This window comes from Bombina bombina, chromosome 1 (assembly GCF_027579735.1).
Source record: "Bombina bombina isolate aBomBom1 chromosome 1, aBomBom1.pri, whole genome shotgun sequence".
NCBI lineage: Eukaryota > Metazoa > Chordata > Amphibia > Anura > Bombinatoridae > Bombina > Bombina bombina.
The window spans coordinates 338,218,404-338,243,904 of NC_069499.1; the positions used below are offsets into that span (position 1 = coordinate 338,218,404).

At 36.3% G+C, this 25,501-nt stretch overlaps 1 protein-coding gene across 2 annotated transcripts in view; it reads right to left on the minus strand.

Annotated features, from left to right (window-relative positions):
- Positions 1-15,556, minus strand: part of AAMP (angio associated migratory cell protein) — a 141,926-nt gene extending 126,370 nt beyond the window's left edge. Inside the window, exons 1-7 of one of the 2 annotated variants that reach the window (XM_053698124.1) lie at positions 15,395-15,556; positions 11,552-11,731; positions 5,468-5,620; positions 4,610-4,729; positions 2,470-2,609; positions 2,044-2,188; positions 1,291-1,374 (exon numbers count right to left, since the gene is read on the minus strand). In XM_053698124.1, coding sequence (XP_053554099.1) covers positions 1,291-1,374; positions 2,044-2,188; positions 2,470-2,609; positions 4,610-4,729; positions 5,468-5,620; positions 11,552-11,696 — 787 coding nt within the window. In that variant the 5' untranslated portion in view covers positions 11,697-11,731; positions 15,395-15,556. Of the gene's footprint in view, positions 1-1,290; positions 1,375-2,043; positions 2,189-2,469; positions 2,610-4,609; positions 4,730-5,467; positions 5,621-11,551; positions 11,732-15,390 lie in introns of both variants that reach the window. The other variant, XM_053698123.1, reaches the window with a different exon arrangement.
- Between the last annotated feature and the right edge of the window lie 9,945 nt (positions 15,557-25,501).

Sequence of the window (25,501 nt, forward strand, 5' to 3'; positions counted from 1 at the left end):
ACGGGCCCATCCATCTGGCCCATCAAGACTCGCTCTCATTTCATCAGTCCATAAAACCTTAGAAAAATCAGTCTTGAGATATTTCTTGGCCCAGTCTTGACGTTTCAGCTTGTGTGTCTTGTTCAGTGGTGGTCGTCTTTCAGCCTTTCTTACCTTGGCCATGTCTCTGAGTATTGCACACCTTGTGCTTTTGGGCACTCCAGTGATGTTGCAGCTCTGAAATATGGCCAAACTGGTGGCAAGTGGCATCTTGGCAGCTGCACGCTTGACTTTTCTCAGTTCATGGGCAGTTATTTTGCGCCTTGGTTTTTCCACACGCTTCTTGCGACCCTGTTGACTATTTTGAATGAAACGCTTGATTGCAAAGCTTCTGAAGCGTGATCATCGAACAATTTTAAGAGTGCTGCATCCCTCTGCAAGATATCTCACTATTTTTGACTTTTCTGAGCCTGTCAAGTCCTTCTTTTGACCCATTTTGCCAAAGGAAAGGAAGTTGCCTAATAATTATGCACACCTGATATAGGGTGTTGATGTCATTAGACCACACCCCCTCTCATTACAGAGATGCACATCACCTAATATGCTTAATTGGTAGTAGGCTTTCGAGCCTATACAGCTTGGAGTAAGACAACATGCATAAAGAGGATGATGTGGTCAAAATACTCATTTGCCTACTAATTCTGCACTCCCTGTATTTGTGACCACTTCGATATATAAAGCAAAATATTGTGGTTTGTGTAGGAAAGTGGTTAAAGGGACACTGAACCCAAATTTTTTCTATCGTGATTCAGACAGAGAATGCAATTTTAAGCAACTTTCTAATTTACTCCTATTATCAAATTATTTTCATTCTCTTGGTATCTTTATTTGAAATGCAAGAATGTAAGTTTAGATGCCGGCCCATTTTTGGTGAACACACTTTGTTGTTCTTGCTGATTGGTGGGTAAATTCACCTACCAATAAACAAGTGCTTTCCATGGTTTTGAACCAAAAAAATAGCTTAGATGCCTTTTTCAAATAAAGAAAGCAAGAGAACAAAGAAAAATTGATAATAGGAGTAAATTAGAAAGTGGTTTAAAATTGCATGCTCTATCTGAATCACAAAAGAAAAAAAATTGGGTTCAGTGTCCCTTTAATGTGCACTTATTACTCTGCAATGAGATCTGCTTTATTTAAATCTACAATAACCTGCATTATCGCTATTATCAATGGATATGACCTCTCTATTTTACTCTTTGCAACTAGAGACAGTGCAGGCGATTTGTAAAAAGCCATTAGAAATAGGTTCACCTTTCATGACATGCAGAGGGGTTCCCTGTTTCAGGTCCCAGATTCTCACACTTCCATCTTCATAGCCCACAACTGCCTTTCTTCCTAAAAATATAAAGAGTGAATTATCCTTCAGTAATTTAAATGCACATGGTGCCAAAATACAAATGTCACATGGAAACGAATACAACATCCTTAAAAAATAAACACTAGAAATCTAGAAATAAAAGTAGCACAAAAACAATTAGGGCTATTACAAAAATTCAGCATACACCACTTTTATTTGCAACATGCATTCATTTAAAATATGCTATTCACTATTGCTCTGATTCTACAGGTACAAATCCACAAGAAAAATATCCAAACCTTTCCTGGTCCCAAACAGTTTGAATAAAGTGTTTTCTATCTATAGTACTCCCTACAGCTTTCAGGGGAATTGTAAATCCCACAATTCTATAGGTATATTAGAGGATAAGGGAGGACAAAATAACAATGAAAGAATATATTGCAAATTTTTACTATGTACCATCAACATAATAGGCAGAACATAACAGGAAGGACCTCATTTATATACAGGAACAGGCCACTTTTGTGCAGGTATCTAGCAGTTATAGTAAACATTGGCAGGGCAGAAACTTTCTTACAAAACTACTCTGCAACCAAGAATTTAATATAAGAAAATGTTTTCCATATGATATCCATGCAAATAATACAGAAAATAGACACAGGAAGACTACATGTATGCATGTTATACACGGAAAATAAAACTCATACCATCTGGCAGAAATTGGCCACAGGTGGCTGGACAATTGGGGCCCTGGAAGGTCTTGCACTCTCCGCTGGGAATCTTCCACATCCACGTGTTACCGTCTGCCGTACCAGCCAGCAAAACATGAGCGCAAGGATGCCATTCCAACCACTGCCAGGGAGGAGATCATTTTATATGTAAAATATTTAACTAACAAAAATTCAGCTACAAAGCAAAAGCTACATAGAAAGTAAATGCGCAGAGGCCTCATTCTTCACCTGATTTAACCCAGGATACATCTGGGTGTGATATGACAATGTAGTAAATTAAGTAATATTTGTACCTCGGGAAATAACATTTGTTTGCTCTTTTTTATTTAGGTATAGTACAAGCTAAATCCTTTTTAAATGAGATATCAGACACCTTAATGTCATTTAAGACTGTTCCTTCACCTCCAAATCTCCAACTTCGAATGACCAGATCTCCTGCCCGCCATCAACCTTCCACACCTTGATGAGGCCACTCATGTCACCAGTAGCCACCATGGTTGAATCATGACTGAAATATGCACATGTGACTGAGTCCTTGTGACCTAATACGACAAACGCAAAAACATGTTCATTAAAAGTGACAGTTTACCCAAAAACTTTCTCTCCTTTAATGTGTTCCCAATTATCCATTTTACCTGCTGGAGTGTATTAAATTGTTTACAAATAGCTTCTTAGCCTTTATATTGGCATTTGAAATAGCCGATTTAGCCTGTAGTATCCCTAGTTATACTGAAAGTTTCTATACCTTAGTATAGGCTATTGAGAAACTATGTAAACACAGCCAGCAGAAGAAATTACACTCACAGTGGGAGGTGGAAGAGAACATTTCAGTATTGTACAGAGAAAGAGATAAGAAAGGGAAGCATTTGAGTGATAAGATAACGAGATCTGATCTGTCTGCAAGCTTAGCCTATTTTGATGGGCTCTGGTTTCAAAGAGCAAATCCAGCTATTTCTTTTGCAAAAAGAAGTATAATTAAGCAATTTCTTGCACATTTTATACACTGTAATAGAATTAAGCAACATAGCTTTTCAGCTATAATGATAAATATGTGAGTGTATTTTCTGTCTTAAAAATTGTGAGGCCATCAGCCACCTTTATTTACCCTAGTGATGACCTGTATCCTTGGTATGCGTCTAGGAGACCTTCTCTGAAGCACAAGTATAAGACCATCTAGTTTTACTGTGAGCTCAGGAAAATTAACTGAGCCTGCTTAATTTTCTCTGATTCAAAATCTTTAACGAGGAGAACCCTTCTGAGAAATACTGGTGGCCATTTGTAATCCAGGGCAAGCAAAAAAATGTTTCCTGATGAAGCATTAACCATGTGTGAAGTAGACTGTTAAATGCAAAATTTAGGCTGAATGAGTGGTTACCGTTTCTGGCCTTAATGCTGAAAACTGGTCTGGTCAGATATGTAATATTTTTTCAGATCTGATGCCATGTTTCCATTTTGCTGAATCAGTATTACCCAAGAGTGTCGAAAAATGTACTTGTCCAATGGGCAAAATAGGTAGCCCAATCTACTTGTCCCTCTTGACTATCTATTTGTCCTAACTCACTGGAGCTAGCTATTAGCTTGTGTAGTATGAAGAATGATACACAAAATGCATGCACACAATGGTGGTTTCTATCAAATCATGTCTCAGAATTAAATTATTTAATTACATAAATAGTGCTGCATGGTGCACAGTTCATACATGCATTTAACTAAAATAATGTATTAATATCTTGCTGGTTTAGCACCTGGCTGATTATTCAATATTAGTCAAATGTACCATATACAATGTTCTATTATATTAACTTATTAAAGGGACATAAAACACTAGTTGTTCTTTTATCTAATTTGCATTGTTCGGTTGATATCCTTTATTGAAAAGTATACCTAGGCAGGATCAGGAGCAGAAATGCACTCCAGTGAGCAAGCTGCACTTATTTTCTTCCTTTCATTGGCTACCCCTATGTGTTCATCTAGCTCCCAGGAGTGCATTGCTGCTCCTTCACCAAAAGGATACCAAGAGAATGGAGCAAATTAGATAATAGAAGTAAATAGGAAAGTTGTTTAAAATTGTATGTTCTATTTGAATCATGAAAGGAACATGTTGGGTTTTTGTCAGTTTAATCACACTTGTCCAATCTAAGCTTTAGACTAAAACTTTTACTATTTCTTTTTTATCCTCTTAGCGGAGTCATGTGACTAGTGCTGCTGACTGGATCAGGGCCAGTTTCTGCTGTGGACCAGCAGTACTGTGCAGGTCTAGAACAGTAGGTCTATTATGTGTTTAGCCTCTTAGCATTGGTTAAACACATCATTAAAGGGTCTAACTAATTAGAGCATGTCATTTTTCAACTAAAATCTCCATGGATCCAAATGACATGGAGAGCTCACAGAGCAGGTAAATCTAACATCTGTGGGGTTCAACAATATTTAAATGAATGCAATAAGGATTTGGTCCAACAGTTGGTTTAACATTATAAAATCAATAATGCAAGTATTCTGCCCTTTATTAAATATCCAGTGATCTACCAATACCAATACTCACCAGTGCACTCAAACAAGGTTTCTCCATCACTCAGGCGCCAAACAAATGCCTTATCGTCTTCACCGCCAGTTATAGCAATAGTGCCCTCCTTACGGTCCAGGCTGACACAGAACACAGAAGCTGAAGGTAAAAAAAAACAACATACTATCAGAGTGACAAAGCCCACTGTACACTACTGTTAGATAGCACATTGGGCTAAAAATTTTCAATTTCGGTCACCAACTTAATTTTGGGAGTAACTGAAATGCTTCAAGTGAGACTGACATTCCAAACTCTCTCCCATGAGAATACACACAAAACAGGAATTATTAAGACATCCGAGTCAAATCTCAGGGGTAGCCTGTGCTGTTCTGGCAGTATGAAGTGCGAGCCAGTTACTAAGCATTGGCCACAAGAGTGAGGTATTGTGCCTGTATCCCAACATGCAACACTCTAGACCCTGATGAACAGGTCTTAATCTAGACTAGACTAATTAAGTTGCAAAAACTAAGTAGGGCTTATGGGAGCACAGCAATGGGTACTACTATTACTAGGCATGGCTGAGAAAGCAGACAGGAGTCAATCTAGCTATAACACTCAAATAATAAAAACTTAACGGTGTCCTGTAGCCATTTCAGTGCCTGAGCATGGCATCATAACTGCACATATATTATAGTTGCAACACTACAAAGGAATCTGATACACTAAAATATGTGGTTAAAATATTGTCTCAGCTTCCTTTATAAAGGCTGCCATATACAGCATAGCAGTACACAGGTGCTCTCTGAAATGTGCCTCTAATTCATTGAAATTCACTGTATATATTAAATAAAAGGGAGTGATTAAGACATAGGTGGATTTTATTGTTCTTTGAGGTACCTGTGTGCTTGGAGAAAGTCAGCTCGCTGTCATCATTAGGTTCTGCTCCCTCCTCCACACCTTCATCCTCTGTCTCCCACTCATTATCTGCCATTTCTCCATCTTCTGGCTCATCTGCAAAATCCACATCCTCCATATCACTGGCAAGGTCATCTGTGAAGAGGAAATTCCTTTATTGTTTTTTTCTGTTCTCATTATATTGCATCCTTTTTAAATAATTCCCCTGTTAGGTAGGATTATTCGAGGGTCTGGAATACACCATCTGTGTATTCTGGAATACACAGAATTTAAAAAGTATTATTAATAAATGACAGATTTTGTTACATAACACAAAAGTTAAATTGAAGATAAAGTAATTTTTGTTGCATCTAATCTGTTTTATTCTGAATAGGAACATCCTGTAAAAAACAAAGTACTTGACTGATTACCAATAAGGAAAAAAAAAACCTGTGTAACTTAATTCTGAACAAGAAGCAATATGCATTTCCATTTACTTTCATCATCAATGTAAACAACTGAAGCAATCTTTTAACATGAAAAATAACGTTACTGTCCTTTTCTAAAGCATTTCTAAGACAGGTTGTAAAAGTTATATGAAACTTACACCCAAACCAGAAGACTTAACTTCTACCAAATAAATAAATCTAAGCAACATATGTTGGAGGAGAGCATCCATCTTAAAGGGACATTAAATACTAAGACACATTTTACAAGCAAAGTATTGGAGGATATTACTCTGCCTCCCTCTAGTCATGGGTGCCGCCATGCTGAATTTCTAGTTTTACTGCATTCCAGCACTGACGCGTTTGCACATGTCCAGCAACTCTCTTTATATACCTGCAGTGTTCCAAGCTCCAAAATGGTGGCACTTATGATTAGAGGTAGGTGCGTGAAATGCATTTAGTGTATAATTTCCTTTTAAAGGAAGAAGAAAATAAAAAATAGGGCGCGAAAGGAAAAGATGGGGGAAAATGTCTAACAACCTCTATCTGGATGGCCTAGATAATGTAAACAAGGTTCTCCTACAAGCTGATCAGTCACTTGCATCTTCAGATATAACGGGTAAATCTACAGCAAAAGTACAACTTTCCTTGAAGAACTATATTCTTTAAAAAAGGACCATCATAGTAGGAAATTCAGTAACGGTGAACCTACATGTTTAACTGAGAACAATTCTTTTGTTACAATAATGACACATTAAAGGGCCCAGATTACTGGCTTGATTGTAATAAAATCTAAAGAGAAGAAGGCAAAATAGATACAGTATCAATATGTTAAATAACTGTGAAACCATCACATAAACCAAGAACAAATGACCAACTTGCAAAATCCTAGAAAATACCGGAACTTCTACTATTATGTAAAAAATAAAAATTTAGTAAACTCTAGGGAGTATATTTTTATGTGATGTTCCCTCATAGACCATAACTCATTTTCCTCAGCAAACCAAGCATTTAAAGAGTATAACTTTAGTTTAAGAAATAGCAAAATATTGGTTAACACCACCATATGAAACGCAAGAACAAAAATAATTGTGGTGGTATTTTTTATGCTGTACATAGTAACACTGCAAAATCTGTTGGCGTTCTACAGATAACTGATAATAAATAAAAAAAAACTAGCAGCACCAGAGCCTTTATTTCTAAATATTTCAAACACACTTAAGTCCATTATTAGTTCACCTTCCCAGTTTGCCAAAATGTAGTATATTATTCCTATATCATTCAATAAAAATGAGTAATTGAAAAATAGTATATATTATATTTAACACTTTGCACCATATCTTACCATAAATAACAGTAAATGCATCCCTGTCCACACTCGCTTAGCAAAAAATAAATAAAATGTATATATAAATAACAAAAATAAATGTATATTGCTGTACAAAAAAGTAAAGCAAAAATACCAAACTGCGCTCTCTAAGAACTAATACTTCACAGGTTAACAGAAAGAGTTCTACAATAATATTGTTAAAAACAAGTATATAAACATCAATATAATTTTCAATATTGCACAAACAACTTATGTCAATTAATTAGTGATATAATAAAAAATGTGTATATATTAAAAAAGGATAAATGTATCTCTCACACAGTGATGAGATTTCTATGTACAGCTGGCTGCTGTATCCAATAGGTAATCCATTATCCCACGGAATAGAAAGAAATCTATAGGCAAAAAACAAAGAAAAGCGCACAAATGCACCTACATAGTGCAAATCAATTTAATTACCAAGAAACACAAACATACATTCAATGAAAAGAGAGCCTCCGCAGGGTGTCTACTCACAAAAACTACCCTCAAACAATATGAGGTATGTACAGGCACTTTCACAGATCCCCACTGGCAGTAGTGATATTCTGCAGGTCCCACGTCTCTTTAAAACTGTGAATCCGCGAGTCCCAGCTGTTAAGATAAAAGTCAGCCACACGGAGGATCCTGCTACAGGTCCAAGGAGTCCAAATGTCCCGGTCACCACCGATTGATGTGCGGATGTCAAATTTCAAAACTACCGCTCGCTCGGAGCACTCGGATCAGCTGTTTGCCAATCGTTGACGTAAGGTGGGCGTGGCCTTACGCATTTCGCGGTTACGTCACCGCTTCGTCAGAGGTATATCCATGCCCACTGTGGCTTGCCTTTAAATACGTTCATAATCGATGTAAGCCGCCCACCTCTACGTCAGGAAAGGATAACCATACTGTGCAATTGGTATCTATTTAGCAACATTAAGGTCCGTACATTTGTAAATACCCAATTTTTTATATATATATATATATATATATATATATATATATATATATATATATATATATATATATATATATATATATATATATACACACATATACACATATACACACATATATATATATATATATATATATATATATATATATATATATATATATACACATACACACACACATTGCATTCATTCAAATTAAAAAATATATATAGAATATACATATCGGTTGTTTGCCAATACCTAAAATCTAATAAAAACCTTAAATGATTATAAATAATTAAAACCCACATACAAGTATCCAATTCATACATAACCTAATTCATTATAACCTTTAATAAATACAATGATTTATAGATTAAAAAAATGTGTGTAGTGCAATATATTAAAAATATTTTATATATTTTTATAATCTCTACTAAAACATTTTTTTAAATAATATTGGTAATAATATCTACATTTATTCTATATATATATATATATATATATATATATATATATATATATATATATATATATATATATATATATATATTGTTTTATAAAAAACAATAACACACTATTCTATTAAGAAAGCTTGTATACCAACCTCTATTATATTATAAATTATATTCTATTATATTATTGTGTTCATTATTCTTCTCTTCATGGTGTGTTTGGTTCTTCCTAAATACGGTTTCCCACAATTACATTACAAAAGATAAACCACATATTTGGACTGACAATTCATTTAGGATTTTATAGGAAAACTACTATTATTGGGGTTAGATTTGATATATTTACTGTTGGGATCTGCATAGTCACAAACACTACAATTCTTCCTTTTACATTTAAAGAAACCTTTATGATGTTCCGTTAGCCAGGTATTGTTAGATCTAACATTTTTCAAAGAGCCACTATGTTTTTTAAGGATTTATTTTTCTTAAATATAACTCTAGGTTTCTCTTCCAGTACCCCATTTAAAATGGGGTCCTCTTTAAGTACATGCCAGTGTTGGCATATTATTTTCTCTATTTTATTAGAAGAACTATTATATTTTGTTAGAAATAAATCATTTCCCCTATTAGTCACCAGATTATTTTTATTCTGATTACCTTTAAGTAGGGTCTTCCTATCTAATTGTCTTGTTCTGTTCAAACTTTGTTCTATTACGTCTGGAGAGTATCCTTTTGATTCAAATTTTAACGAAAGTTCTTTAGCCTCTTTCTCAAATGTGGTGGGGTTGGTACAATTCCTCTTAAGTCTTTGGAATTGTCCATACGGTATATTACTCACCCACTTCTTATGGTGACAACTTTTCACGTGCAGATAACTATTTGAATCCGTTTGTTTCTTATACAGAGACGTGACTACTCTATTTCCAGTATGTTGTAGTGTTAAATCCAAAAATTAAATTTTTGGATTTACTACTATTATTTGTAAACTTAAGGTTATTAAGTTATATAGAGAGAATATTGTTCTTTGGCGAAGATTCATAGATGACATTATTGTCATCTGGAAAGGGAATAATGAAGTGTTAGAATCCTTCATTAATTATGTTAATCAGAACAATTATAACCTTAAGTTTACAAATTCCAATTTACTTCCATTAACAAAATGTGCAGTCTTTTTATATTTACACTTTGAGACACCAGCTCCTACTGAGCATGTTCAAGAATTCACAGAATATACGTATATGCTTTTGTGATTGGCTAATGGCTGTCAAATGAAATAGGAGTGGAAATAGACATAACTTTTAAATACATTTTTCTACTACTCATTTGAAATTCAGACTAAGTGCATTTGTTGATTATGCTATTCTACTTTATTTACTGGTCCTTTAAATATGGTAAGAACCACCAAAGAGAACAAATGCGGTTATGTATTTGTCATTTTTATAACCATCATCTGGCAGCTGGACAGATACAGGACCACTCATTTGGAAGAGCAGGATTTTTACTTTCAAATAAGGGATCTAAAGGTTTGCTATTTATTGTGGTGGGACAACATAGGGGATATCCCACCCTACTGATATTGTAAAATATGCCTATAGTTTGATTAATGTTGTCATGGCGATTAGCCGATAGCACTTGGGTGTGTGATTCATCTCATTTGAAAGACGGGTCCCTTATACTGGTGGTGCGGGAGGAGTAAGACTTTTTTCCTCCAATGATCACGACTGATAGATCACTACATATTGTCTCATGGAGTTTTGGCCCCATGTGGAAACCAAAGCCCCGCTTCCCAGTATAGTAACTATATGAACTGTGACTTGCCCTGGTTCTGGAGATTAAAGTAACCATTACAAGGAGATTGATACTTTGTTCTCACATTATCCAATAATATGACAACCTCTACACATTTTAACACCTCTGCTGAGGTATGAAAAAAATAATAATGTACCAGATTAAAGCAAAAGTGCCTACAAATCAAAAGGATTTGAAACCCAATTTTGTTTTATTTTTCATTCAGGTGGATCATACAATTTTGAAACAAGTTTCCAAGTTACTTCAATGACCTAATTCTTTGTTGAAGAGATACCTAGATAGGTGTCTGGAGCACTATATCGCAGGAACTGGTGCTGCCATTTAAAGGGACACTGAACCCAAATTTTTTATTCCGTGATTCAGATAGAGCATGCAATTTTAAGCAACTTTCTAATTTACTCCTATTATCAATTTTTCTTCGTTCTCTTGCTATCTTTATTTGAATAAGAAGGCATCTAAGCTTTCTTAGGGTTCAGAACTCTGGACAGCACTTTTCTATTGGTGGATGAATTTATCCACCAATCAGCAAGAACAACCCAGGTTGTTCATCAAAAATGGCCCGGCATCTAAACTTACATTCTTGCATTTCAAATAAAGATACCAAGAGAATGAAGAAAATTTGATAATAGGAGTAAATTAGAAAGTTGCTTAAAATTGCATGCTCTATCTGAATCACAAAAGAAAAAATTTGGGTTCAGTGTCCCTTTAAGGCTCTTGCAAATGAACAACATATAGTGCTCCTGAGCTTACATTCCTGCTTTTCAACAAAAGATACCAAAGAAAATTCTAAGAAAACTCTAAGGTCAACCTCTATCTGATGTAAGTAAAATACTGAAACTTACATAAACTGCCGTTGCTCATGGAGAATTATTTTTTTTGTTTTACATTTACTTTCCATATACAAAAATTTAAACTTTGGGAGTTCCATGTCCCTTTAAATCATGTTTCTAAAATCAGTTGTCATTACACATACAAGGATCCACTTAAATATATACTAATAAACCGTAATTCTGGTTTGAGAATCATTACCAATGCATTTCTCAGAAAATAATAGTAAATAAACAAAAATAATCCCATGTGAGCTTCCTACATACCGGGGTCTGGGTCTGCTTCATTAAGTTCCAGAACTTCAATAATCTCTTCATCTTCGTGAAACTCTACAACCGGTTCTGCTGCAGCTGCTTCTCCTGGATTGGGTGACCCTGACCCTGCACCTCCTTCTGCGCCGGCTCCTTCCATCACTTTGCGAGGATTGGGACACAGGATGGCAACACCTGTATGTACAAAGAAACAGAAATAAATGAAAATGTATCACGCTGCAGGTGGACAAGTTCTCAAATCAGACAACCTGTCTGTCTGCAATCACCATTCACAATGCAGCATAAATTGGAGCTCTCATGCAAAACCATGCAATAAAATGTACAGGGTAATCTAGCCCTGATTTAAAAGAACATGATACACTTTGTAATTAAAAGATTTGTCTTGTACAGTGTTCTGCACAGAAAATCTTGCCAGCTGGGTAAGAACAGTGTAATAAAATGAATAGTATAACATTTTCTGTTATACAAAAATGTTGCTTAAAGGGGCATTTAACTGCTGGGCATAACTACAGAACCATGGTTACTACTCGTTCTGTACCTGCAGATTTTTTCAAAGCTTTTCTCTTATTTGAACTCTTCAAAAGTACTGGTAGTGAAGTTCTGCATCCTCAACCTGGGCACCGCCATCTTGGCTTGCACCCTGTGACAGTAATGGTGCACATTCACGTATCAGTGATATTGTTGTCTTTTTGACAAGTCGTACCATGCACTTCATTTTAGTGTAAACAATAAAGAACAAGAGCGGTACATTTTTGCAGTAGCTGAATTTCTCTATATTATTCCTGAGGACTTTTCTATGTTTGTTATGTGACTTTTAAATTGTGTAAAAAAATTTTTTTAAAAAAATGTAACTATTCTGCTTTATATTGAGCATATGAATCCAAAGTGCAAGGCACAGCTGTTCATAAGCTGGTGTTCTGTCAAAAATAGCTACCTCGATGCGCGCATGCTCACAATTACGTAATCTCACTCCATATATGTTTGAAAGGAATGTGTAGAATGCGATTATGTAATGACCAGCATGTGCAGATGTAGCAAATCTCCACAAGGGAACTGATCTGCTGCTTCCATTGTATGTGTTGTTAATCAGACATATATACTCTGCACCATAATTCGCCCATCTTCACTACCTTTTTCGTCCCGCGTGAACCCTCCAAGCAGAGGCAAAAAAAATAAAATAGTGGAGATGGAGGAATTACAGCCCAGCGTATATATGTGCGATTAACAACGCATACACTGGGCGTTTTATTGTGTGTTAGGAACACTCCCACACCGGCAGTTACAGCCAATCGGCAGTCGTCGAGATTTGCTACATGTATCTGCACATGCTGGTCATTACATAACCACATTCCACACATTCCTTTCACATATATGTTGAGAGCGACTACGTAACTGTGAGCATGCGCACCTCGGGGTAGCAAATCTTGAAAAGGTAGCTATTTTTGACAGGACACCAGCAATGTCACTGATCTGAGAAAGTGCAATGTTTATGGCACAGGATGCAACAATACATGCGTACTAAAATGGTGGCGCCCAGTATAAAGATGCAGAGCTTTACTACCTGGCTTCTGGAATGGGATAAGAGAAAGGCTTTAAAGAGAGCTGCAGGTACAGAAGGAAAAATAATATCGGAGAGTAGTAATCATGCTCCTGCAGTTGTACACAGCAGTTTAATGTTGCTTTAAGCTATCCAAAGTGTGTGTGTCCCCACTTTAGTCCTCTTTTTTGGCCAGACATTAATGGGCCATTAAACCCAATTTGTTTTCTTTCATGATTCAGGTAGAGCATACAATTTGAAACAACTTTTCAATTTACTTATATTACCAAATTTGTTTTGTTCTCTTATTATCCACTGACCATCACTGTGACAAATACTCACAGGAGCTTTAAAGGAAATATATAAGTTCCATGTTTCTTGTGGTTGGTTTTTCAGTCAGTATTGGATTCTCGATTAACCCTTTCATGACTGGGTCATAATGTCTACATCGGAACAAGGTTCCGATATAGACAAATTGAAATCCAAGATTTCAATTATGGGATCGGGTCTGGGGGGGCGTCCCTATGATGCTAGGAACACCCTCCAGACCGCGATCAAATCCAGGAAGTGCAGTTGGCTTCAGGACATCCAATGGCTATGACGTATTTTGTCCTAACGGCGCTAAAGCCCAGCGCCGTTTGGATGGAATACAACAGCATAACGGCGGTAAAAGGTTAACAAAACAAACCATTCACTCAGCAGTACATTATAAAAACAAACACCACTGCAGCTATACAACCCAACAGTACAATAGCGTATAATTGGGCTGAAAACAAAGTCCTGCAGCACCAAGCAAATAGCATAAAATGTTCTAGACAAAACTTTGCAAAATTAAAAAGGTTATAAAACCCTAATGTTTTCTTTCATGGGTCAGACAGAGCATACCAGTTTAAAAGAAAATTCCAGTTTACTTCTATTTTCAAATTTACTTTTATCACAGTCTTCGTATCCTTTGTTGAAGATGCTGCAATGCACTACTGGGAGCTAGCTGAGCAAATTGGGTGAGCTAATGACAAGAGGCATACATGTGCAGACACCAATGAGCAGTTAGTCAGTAGTGCATTGATGCTCCTGGGCCTACCTAGGAACAGTTTTTAACAAAGGATACCTACGGAACATAGCAAATCGTTAGGACGATACATGCCATGCTGGGCTTTAACACGGTTAGGACGGCATGGAACGCCCTAACCGACCTGGCATCCTGCAGCCTCCTTTATTTTCAGAATGGGAACTCGACCTGGATGGCATGCCTAGCATCGTAGGCAGTCCCCCTTAATCCGATCCCACCATTTAAATCATGTGATAACATTGACGATTGTGCAACTTGATTTTTAAGTGTTTACATCGGAACCTTGAAGGGGTTAAACTGCATGTTCTATTTTCTTAGTAGACATAAATAACTTTTTAATCACTATTTTTGATGTCACGAATGAATAACACTAACACTCCCCCTTCATCCTCCATTTTGTCTTCACTATTTTAGTAGCCTATGGTTACTTTATATAGGTGTAAAAAACACTATAATTTATCACTTTTCCTTTTTTCCCACCTCTTCTATATCTCCCTCCTTTTCATTGGGATGATAGGTTGAAGAACTAAAGTTAGATGTTAGTATTTTTTTTATATTTGGTTAGGTAATGTTTTATGTGATTTATAATGTACTATATTGTATTTTTGTTTTATTGATTATATAATTCTATGTTAGTCTTAATTTATTTTTATTGTTGCATATTATGGGTGTTATACACAACTTTCTCACAATTGTAGCATTTTTTTTTCTTCAAAGAAGCCAAGATGCCAAACGTGCATCAAAACTGATCTCAAATGAACCCCTGCAAGAATATGACAGTTGGTGTAGTTTCCCAGTCAACCACTCTCCACAATATAAAAGTGATATTTGCAGGTGACGCAAATGTGCGCCTGCCAGGTATGATTGTCCAGTATCTACAGTAAATTAACAATTATTTTAAAACGTTGTGAGAAAACACACATGCTTGTTTGCTTCAACCAAACGTAAACCTTATGGCAACTATAGATTGTCAGTTATTTGTTACAAATGTGGATCTGAGAGCACATGTATCATAACAGTAACACAAAAAAAAGTTACAAATATCAATAAGCTAACTTTTAAAATAACCTATTTCATTAATAATCTATGGTAATGATGACTTGTGAAGTCCCATAAAGGTTTATTTGTTGACTCCAACTAGCAATGTATCGGTTGTATTTGAATCTGCTTCTGACAGCATCAAACTATTATATTGTTTATCCATGTAAAAAAGGTACAGACAGTTACCTACAGGAAGTCAGATCCAGGCAGTCTTTGGCTCAGGTAAAAATAAGCGTCACTTTACTAGCCACAGACTGGCTCTGGACCCACTATCTTCACTTCCCTGGGCCCCTCGGGCCTCCTGTAGTCAAAAACACGTGGACACTCCTCCTCACTGTTGCAATTACTACATCCTTTCTAGCTTATCGACAGAGAGACCGATGCCTTCCCTGCATCCAATAGGAAACGCCACTAACAAACCCTGGCCAATAGAGCGCGTTTCGAGCCAGCAAGTTTATCTGTACTTGCAAAGGGGACATAATAAACAATGCTGAGGGCGCATGCGATTAATGTAGAATCTCGGGAAATGTAGTTTTCTTTCTCTCATTATAACTCATAGCTTTCAGATGATAAAAATACAACACCCATAATTCCTCGAGCGAATATAGAAAGCGTATAGAGGAAGCCAAGATGGCAGCGCTCTATAGTAGGATGTTGGTGTCAATTAGAGGAGGTAGTTATTGTTCTAAACATATCTCTTGTTTTTTGTGTTTTGTTAATAATTTAGTGTCGCTTCACGTTTGTACTATCAATCTTTAAACGATGATGTCCGCAAGTTGGGTCAGACCTATTGTAATATTTCTGTATGTTCTCGGTTCTTTTTTGTATATACTCTTTAGAACCGGAAATTTGAATTTTAGGGGTATTATTATGGATTGCACCCCCCCCCCCCGAGGTTACGTGGGGGGGGATATACTAAAATGAATGACATGAGTGAATTACAAAATGGAATGCCCATAGACTTTAATGGGATGTAAGTGCTAAAGCAACAAAACTATGAGACATATCAAATATATATTTACCAGACATGTTTTCCAAATACAGTAGATAGCATAATCTTAAAGTGAGATAACATGAGATTATAGCTACTTTCTATGGATTTACAGGTGCTCTGACAAAATGCCGATGGACATTTGGACAACAGCATTCTGTCCGTTGGGCATTTGGCCAAAGGACAGAAGGCCGAAGCATGTTCGACCGAGGGAAGATACGCTCCAGAGTGCTCTGTTCTAATCAGAGCCTCGAGTGCCGCAACCACCTCTGGGAACCTAACCATGGGTCCCATCCCGCATGTCTTGAAATTCACTGCCTGGGAATCATCTGTCTATCGAATCCACCTGTCTATCTAATCTATTTATCAAATCTATCTATCTCGTGGCCGGACTGTTATCTGACAGTCACTTGTCTGTCGGACTATTATCCGTCGGCCAAATGTCTGTCGGCTAACAGTCCAGCCACAAGATTTACGTGGATGAATAACAAAGTGGAATGCCCATAGACTTTAATGGGATGTAAAGTTAAAAGTGCTATAGTAACAAAGCTATGAGGTTTATCATATAGATATTTACCAGATAAATTCCCCAGGTACAGTTGTAGACTCTAAAGGTGAGATTGTGTAGGGTTATAGCTGCTTTCTATGGAATGGCAAGGGTGAATGACACAGTGGAATGCCCTTAGACTTTAATGGGATTTAAAATTAAACTGCTGTAGCAGCAAAACTATAATCCCTTGTATTCTCATTTTCAGAATATGCTACTGTACTTGGGGAACATCTTGTAAATATAGTTTTGTTTCAATATCACTTTTAACTTTACATGCCATTAAAGTCTGAAGCAGTCCATATTTGTATTCACCCTTGTCATTCCACAGAAAGAAGCTATAATCCCATATAATTTCACTTTTAAAATATGCTACTGTATTTTGGGAAACTATCTGGTAAATATCTATTTGATAAGTCTCATAGTTTGGTTTCTATAGCACTTTTGACTTTGAATCCCATTAAAGTCTATGGGCATTCAGAATATGCTGCTGTACTTGGGGGCATACATCAGGTAAATATCTATGTGATATATCTCATAGTTCTGTTGCTCTAACACTTTTTTAACTTTACATCCTATTAAAGATTATGGGCATTCCACTTTGTCATTCCCCTTTGTCATTTCATAGAAAACAGCTATAACCCCACATAATCTCACTTTTAGAGTCTACTACTGTACTTGAGAAATATAACTGGTAATCTCACTTTCAGATTATGCTACTGTATTTGTGAAACGTGATATGTTTCACAGTTTTTGTGTTCATAGCACTTTTAATTTTAAATTACTTTAAAGTCTATGGTTATTCAATTTTGTCTGAATCATGAATGTCTACTTATGACCTTACGGTCCATTTAATGATTATTTTTCTCTTACCAATAAGATACAGCTCAAAATTTGATCAAATATTAATAATAAACCCATTAAACTGGAGATAGTTAGTCTTCAAATAATTTCAAAAGTTATTCTAAAAAGGAAACCTTTATGTAGAAAGCCATGATTTAACCCCTTCACTATCAGGACTTTCAGATAATTTCTAAAGAGGAAAGCCTGGAAAAAGACCTTAGTTAAAGGGACAGTCTACTCAAAATTAAACTTTCATAATTCAGATAGGGCATGTAATAACAACTTTCCAATTTACTTTTATCATCAAATTTGCTTTGCTGCCTTGGTATTCTTTGTTGAAAGCTGAACCTAGTAAGGCTAATTTCTAAGCACTTGAAGGCTGTTTCTTATCTCAATGCAGTTTTTCACAGCTAGACAGCACTAGTTCATGTCTGCCATATAGATTGTACTCACTCACTGAATTATTTGAGGTCAGCACTGATGGTCTAAAATGCATGTCTGTTAATTAGTACTTTTTATAAGGGGGCTGTCTACAAAGAATTAGTTACAAGGTAATCACAGAGGTAAAAAAATATATTTAATATAACTGTGTTGGTAATGCAAAACTGGGGAATGGGTTATAAAGGGATTTATCTTTTAAAACAATTCTGTGCAATACGAAAATGTCCACAGCACAACTTGCTTAAAAAGTGTCTTTATTGACAAATGAAAGAGCAATAAAGACACTTTTTAAGCAAGTTGTGCTGTGGACATTTTCGTATTGCACATTGTTTCAGTGGAATTGGGCAGATTTCCACATTTGTCACGAGCACACTATTTGCCAGGCAGCTTTTTTCTACATGTTGCTGAGGATTAAAACAATTCTGGAGTTGACTGCCCCTTTAAGTCATGGGAAGGTTAGCAGGCTTTAGGCCTACATTCATAGCAGTGGCTTTTCATCATGTTATAGACAGTCATATTTGGGGGGGGGAACAAAAAACAATAAGTCCTCAGGACTCATGGTAGAAATATGTTGAGAAAGTGTACCAGACTCCTTTAGTGGTACGTTATTCCAAAGCTGAGACAAAACTCATTGCAGATAGATAAGGTCTGGAGAGCTCAGGATAGTGCAAGGGATAAAAAAACAATCCATAGGCTAAAGGTGAGAGCTCACAAACTGTAAGGGAGAGCGCAAACAGCCACAACTGGGATCCCATGAGACAAAAACTATTTGTAGATGCAATAAAATATAGCGCTCAAAACAATGTGATTTTTCTGTGGAGCAGTAAAGAAATATGGTTTGTAACACAGATTTTCAGGGATATAATCGGTGCTCTTTATTTTAATAGTTGTGGGAAAAGATTATGTAACACTTGTCTTCTGTCATGTAATAACATGAATAGTATTACACAATGTTATTTATTACCCAATGTTACTACAAACAATTCTACTATCAACTATTAAAACCGGGTTGCCAATTTAGAGGATTACCTGGTATTTCAGGGCTGGACTCCCCTTACTAGGTGGGATCAGACTGATATTCTTCAGGAAAGTTCTCTGAAAAGCACAATTGGGATAAAAGAGGCTGCTCCTGGGAGGAACTCGCCATAGAACAAGCTACTGATGTGTTTAGCTATCTCTCAGTAGTGCATTGGTGCTCCTTCAACAAATGACACCAAGAGAATAAAGCAAATATGTTAATAGAAGTAAATTAGAAAGTTGTTTAAAATTGTATGCTCTGTGTGCATCATAAAAGAAAACCTCTGGGTTTTATGTCCCTTTTTTAAAATAAATCCAGTTATTGTCATATTTTAACGTATACTTCCCTTTATACAATATTTATTTCATTATGCTTCAAATGGCTAATAGCAATGCACTATTTTTATCCTTTTGTTTAGTCTCTGTGATTAAAACAGCTTGTAGGCCAACCTCTGCACCACAGAATGCCAAATCGCTTCATGCAAAGCCAGCAATGTGGACAAAATCTGAACCAAAGTTTTATGACAATCCAGAGTATATTCCCCAGCGCAAAGCAAAAAATCCCATGAAGAAAGTTGCCATTGCCTGGTAAGAAACCATGGAAACTAGAATGAATTGCGTTACTGAGCCCAGAAGTTACAGTATGTATGACTTTTATTTTCACATCTCCTACAGCTTTGCCGTGGCTGGTAAACAGAAACGTGTAGTTTTATGTGGAGCATATTTCTAAAAGGGAGAGTTTTAGTTTTGTTAGTCTATCGGCTATCATGGAAACTCGTATCCCCTTCTGCCTAAAGACATGTTTCTAAATGTATTGTACCATGTTCTACTAATCATGACATTTATTTATTTCTCTGGGGGCTTAAATCTGTGTGTCTCTTCTCTTTTTTTTTTTTTTTCTTTTTTTTTTATCTTTCTTTATCATTTTTAAAAGAGAACAAAAGATGAGTTACAATACATTGGGGTCTATTTTTCAAGCTCCGAACAGAGCTTGGTTCGGAGAACACAAGCTATGAAAACACAAGTTATGAAGCAGCGGTCTAAAGACCGCTGCTCCATAACCTGTCATCCTGCTCTGTGGTGGCGGACAGACATCAGCGAAAATCAACCCGATCCAATACGATCGGGTTGATTGACACCCCCTGCTGGCGGCCGATTGGCCGCAAATCTGCAGGGGGCGGCACTGCACCAGCAGCTCACAAGAATTGTTGGTGCAATGATAAATGCCGACAGCGTTCGCACAATGATAAATGGACCCCATTATGTAGCATACATTTTGTAAATACAAAAACTATTATGAAATATATTCTGGTTATTTTGACAAAGAATTGAGCAACATACATTGTAAAAGGATATCCGAATCAGAGTATGACTAAATCCGAAGTATAAATATATCAACACAAAGATAGTGAGCAATATTATTTGACTATCAGGGCAAATACATAATTATCGCATTAATAAAAAGGATCAACACCTTGGATAGGTTAATGTTTACTATAAGTAGGACATTAATGGTGTCAAATTTCTATACAATAAATAAATAAATCATCTACAGCAATCCTGTAGTCTTGTCTCCCATAAAAATGTCCTATTATAGAAAAAAATCCAGTGTATTTATTGACATGTAGAAATATTTTTAATCATGACATTTTTTTTACCTATCTAACGTCTTTGGGGACATCATCCCTAATATTTTCCTAAATACTTTCCCTAAAAAGATAGGATTATGTGATATTCTGCCCCAGTCACATTTTCTCAAGGTCATGAAATCCAAAATTATTTATTTTTAATGATACAAATAAAGCATACAATCTTAAACAACTTCCTAATTTACTTTTATTATTAGATTTGCTTCATTTTCTTGGTATCCTTTGTTGAATGAGCAGCAATGCACTACTAGATATGCTTTTCAACAAAGGATACCAAGAGAATGAAGCAAATGGGAAAATCAAAGGAAATTGAAAAGTTGTTTATACTCTATTAATATTTATTGAAGTTTAATTTTGACTCTACTGTCCCTTTTAAGCTGGCTTGCTCTGATTTCTAATAAATGGCCATGTCTTCATTTTGGAGGAGAAAAAATATATAAAACCAAATATATGATTCTAAATAAATGCTAGGCATAATTAGAGTTAAAGTGTCACATTGTTTCATGTCCCTTTTAACAGATTGGCAGCTATGATACATCTGTACTGAACTGCAAAATATGTGATTCGTCTTAAAATTAACCAAATGCAGTATGGAAATCAGATCTATGAAACAATATTCATCTGTTGGAAAAAAACAGGAAGCATTCGATATTTATAGATTGCTATTCCTTAGTTTTAAATTAGTATGTTGATGTTATTACTGTTAATGCAGTTTTTATTGACAGTTGCCATTGGAGAGGTTTCTGTTTCGTTGTAATGAGATGTTGAATTTGATATTCATTATAAAGATTTTCATACTTTCTGTATTAAAGTAATTGTAAACCTTAACAAATTAAATCCAGTATTAAATAATAATCTTCATAACAGGGGCACTTTATTTTATTAAAGTTTGCAAAGACGCTTATTATTATTTATTATTATTATTATTATTATTCCCATATGGATGACTAATCTGGCTTTGTCCAATCATTGTGTGCCCCACGAGCTGGAAGCCAAAGGGGGCACGCAACGATTGGAGGAAGCCGAATTCATCATCGATATGCTAAAGTAAGTAGGAGATGCAGGTGGAGGATCGGCGTTATGTTTACCATAACGCAAAGGTAAGTATTTTTAAAAATAAGAGTCTTTGTAAACTTTAATGAGTTAAAGTATCCATGTTTTTAAGATTATTATTTGATACTAGGCTTTAATTCATTAAAGTTTACAATCCCAAGTCATAAAGTTGAAACTTCCATTGAGACAAGGTTTGGGTTTTCTTTTCTTTTTTTCCATCCTTGGTTAGGTTCTTTTTCTTGTCTTCAAGTCATCTGCCTGCCTTTATTTTGTTCTGAAATAACACTGTAAATACATTGTGTCTATTGCACAAAACAATGAAGGGGAACTGACAGACTACTAGTAATATCACTGGGACATTGTAACGGTATGCCTGATCTCAGGATGGACTGTTCTATACAACCTTTTTCTTTTTCTCATAACTGTACTTACTGTCCTTTGTTGTGCATAGTAATTAATCCCTTCATTTTCCAAAGCTGTTGTCTATTTGTTTTAACTTGCATATCAGCTTTTGGTGAAAATTCCTTGGATGCTCTTCTGCCAAAGTCCCTATGGTGGCGTTTTCCTCTCAACTTTCCGATACGGTACAAACTGTGTATGCTTCTACTAGGCTTAAATTTGAGAGAGAAGTTCTCAGTTTTCTATTGGCTTCTTAAATAGGTTTTTTTTTCCCCCAATATGATGATTGACATATATCTTTTTCTTTTTCCCATCCTTTAATTTTACTGCTTGGTAAACATTCATTAGTTAGTGCTTCTATGATAACCCAAAAGTACTGAAATTTCCATATCTAGACTTATTAACCCCTTAACGACTGAGGACGTGCAGGGTACGTCCTCAGAAAAAAGGCAGTTAATGCCTGAGAACGTACCCTGCACGTCCTCAGTGTGGAAAGCAGCTGGAAGCGATCCTGATCACTTCCAGCTGTTTTCCGGTTATTGCAGGATGCCTCGATATTGAGGCATCCTGAAATAACATTTTTTACCCCTCCGGTGCAGAGAGAGCCACTCTGTGGCCCTCTCTGCACCGGACATCGATGGCCGCATTCGTTGGTGGATGGGAGCTGAAGTGGGAGGTGGGCGGCCATCGATGGCTTCTTGGTAAAAGAGGGGGGCGGTATCGCCGGGGGCGCGCACGCGTGCACGGGGGGTGGTGGGCGGGCGCGTGCACGGGGAGGGAGCGGGTGGGAACCACTTACACTACAGAAAGGTTTTTTTTTTTTTATTATGGGGAGAAAGGAGGGATAAAATCCCTGAATAAAGTAATCTAAGGGATCTGGGAGGGGGTGGGGAAGCTACACTGCAGAAAAAACAAAAATAAAAAAAAAATAGACATTTTTACATGCAAACTGGGTACTGGCAGACAGCTGCCAGTACCCAAGATGGCCCCCAATAAGGCAGAGGGGGAGGGTTAGAGAGCTGTATTGGGGGGGATCAGGGAGGTTGGGGGCTAAGGGGGGAATCTTACACAGCAGCATATGTAAATATGCTATATATAAAAAAAGGATACCTTTTATTTTAGTACTGGCAGACTTTCTGCCAGTACTTAAGATGGCGGGGACAATTTTTGGGGTGGGGGAGGAAAGAGAGCTCTTTGGGAGGGATCAGGGGGTCTGATGTGTCAGGTGGGAAGCTGATCTCTACACTAAAGCTAAAATTAACCCTGCAAACTCCATACAAGCTACCTAATTAACCCCTTCATTGCTGGGCATAATTCACGTGTTGTGCGCAGTGGCATTTAGCGGCCTTCTAATTACCAAAAATCAACACCAAATCCATATATGTCTGCTATTTTTGAACAAAGGAGACCCCAGAGAAGCATTTACAACCATTTGTGCCATAATTGCACAAAATGTTTGTAAATGATTTCAGTGAGAAATCTAAAATTTTGAAAAATTTAACGTTTTTCTTTATTTGATCGCATTTGGCGGTGAAATGGTGGCATGAAATATACCAAAATGGGCGTAGATCAATACTTTGGGTTGTCTACTACACTACACTAAAGCTAAAATTACCCCAAAAAGCTCCCTACATGCTCCCTTATTAACCCCTTCCCTGCTGTGCATAATACACGCATGGTGCGCAGTGGCATTTAGCGGCCTTCTAATTGCCAAAAAGCAACGTCAAAGCCATATATGTCTGCTATTTCTGAACAAAGGGGATCCCAGAGAAGCATTTACAACCATTTGTGCCATAATTGCAGAAGCTGTTTGTAAATAATTTCAGTGAGAATCCTAAAGTTTGTGAAAAAATTTGTGAAAAAGTGAACAATTTTTTTTATTTGATCGCATTTGGTGGTGAAATGGTGGCATGAAATATACCAAAATGGGCCTAGATCAATACTTTGGGATGTCTTCTAAAAAAAAATATATACATGTCAAGGGATATTCAGGTATTCCTGACAGATATCAGGGTTCCAATGTAACTAGCGCTCATTTTGAAAAAAAGTGGTTTGGAAATAGCAAAGTGCTACTTATATTTATTGCCCTATAACTTGCAAAAAAAAGCAAAGAACATGTAAACATTGGGTATTTCTAAACTCTGGACAAAATTTAGAAATTATTTAGCATGGGTGTTTTTTGGTGGTTGTAGATGTGTAACAGATTTTGGGGGACAAAGTTAGAAAAAGTGTGTTTTTTTCCATTTTTTCCTCATATTTTATATTTTCTTTTATAGTAAATGATAAGATATGATGAAAATAATGGTATCTTTAGAAAGCCCATTTAATGGCGAGAAAAACGCTATATAATATGTGTGGGTACAGTAAAAGAGTAAGAGGAAAATTACAGCTAAACACAAACACTGCAAAAATGTAAAAATAGCCTTGGTCCCAAATGGACAGAAAATGGAAAAGTGCTGTGGTCATTACTAAACTTGGCAATTGTTATTCCTTTTGTTAGATAGAAAGGAAACGGATTAAGTATTAGCAGGTAGTGGATAACTTTTATACCCAGTTTGAATTTTAGCTCGGTACATGAGCTAAGATATGAAGTTTGCTAATTTTCTGCTTAAAGGACCAGTCAATACAGTAGATTTGCATAATCAACAAATGCATAATAAAAAGACAATGCAATAGCACTTAGTCTGAACTTTAAATGAGTAGTAGATTTTTTTTTTTAAATAAATTGCAAAGTTATGTCTATTTCCACTCCCCCTGTCTCATGTGACAGCCATCAGCCAATCACATATGCATATACGTATATGCTGTGAATTCTTGCACATGCTCAGTAGGAGCAGGTGACTCAAAAAGTATAAATATAAAAAGACTGCACATTTTGTTAATGGAAGTAAATTGGAAAGTTGTTTAAAATTGTATGCTTTATCTGAATCATGAAGTTTAATTTTGACTTGAGTGTCCCTTTAACTTCTGTCATACACTATACTTTACACTCTCTTACCCATTTCCTGCCTTAATTTGCTCCCCACACACGGCAGATAATGACCACTTGTGTGCTTTTTTTACAATATAAGGGTTAAAAGTATAGAGTGTCACTTTTCTTTCAAAATCTTTACAGCCTCTTATTTGGCCATTTTCATGGTAATAGTTTAAAAAGTGTTTGGCTAACACATTTGCTGCTGTTTATTTCTTAATATAGGGCTATCGGGTTTCCTTCTGGCATCTTGCTGTTCCTGTTGGCAAAAAGGGAAGTAGACAAGAAGCGTCTGGAACAGCTGAAAGTACGACAGAGAATGAAAGAAGCCAATATGGGGGAATATGAGCGAGTTCGGTACAGAACAAGTTAAGAGATGGACTGGT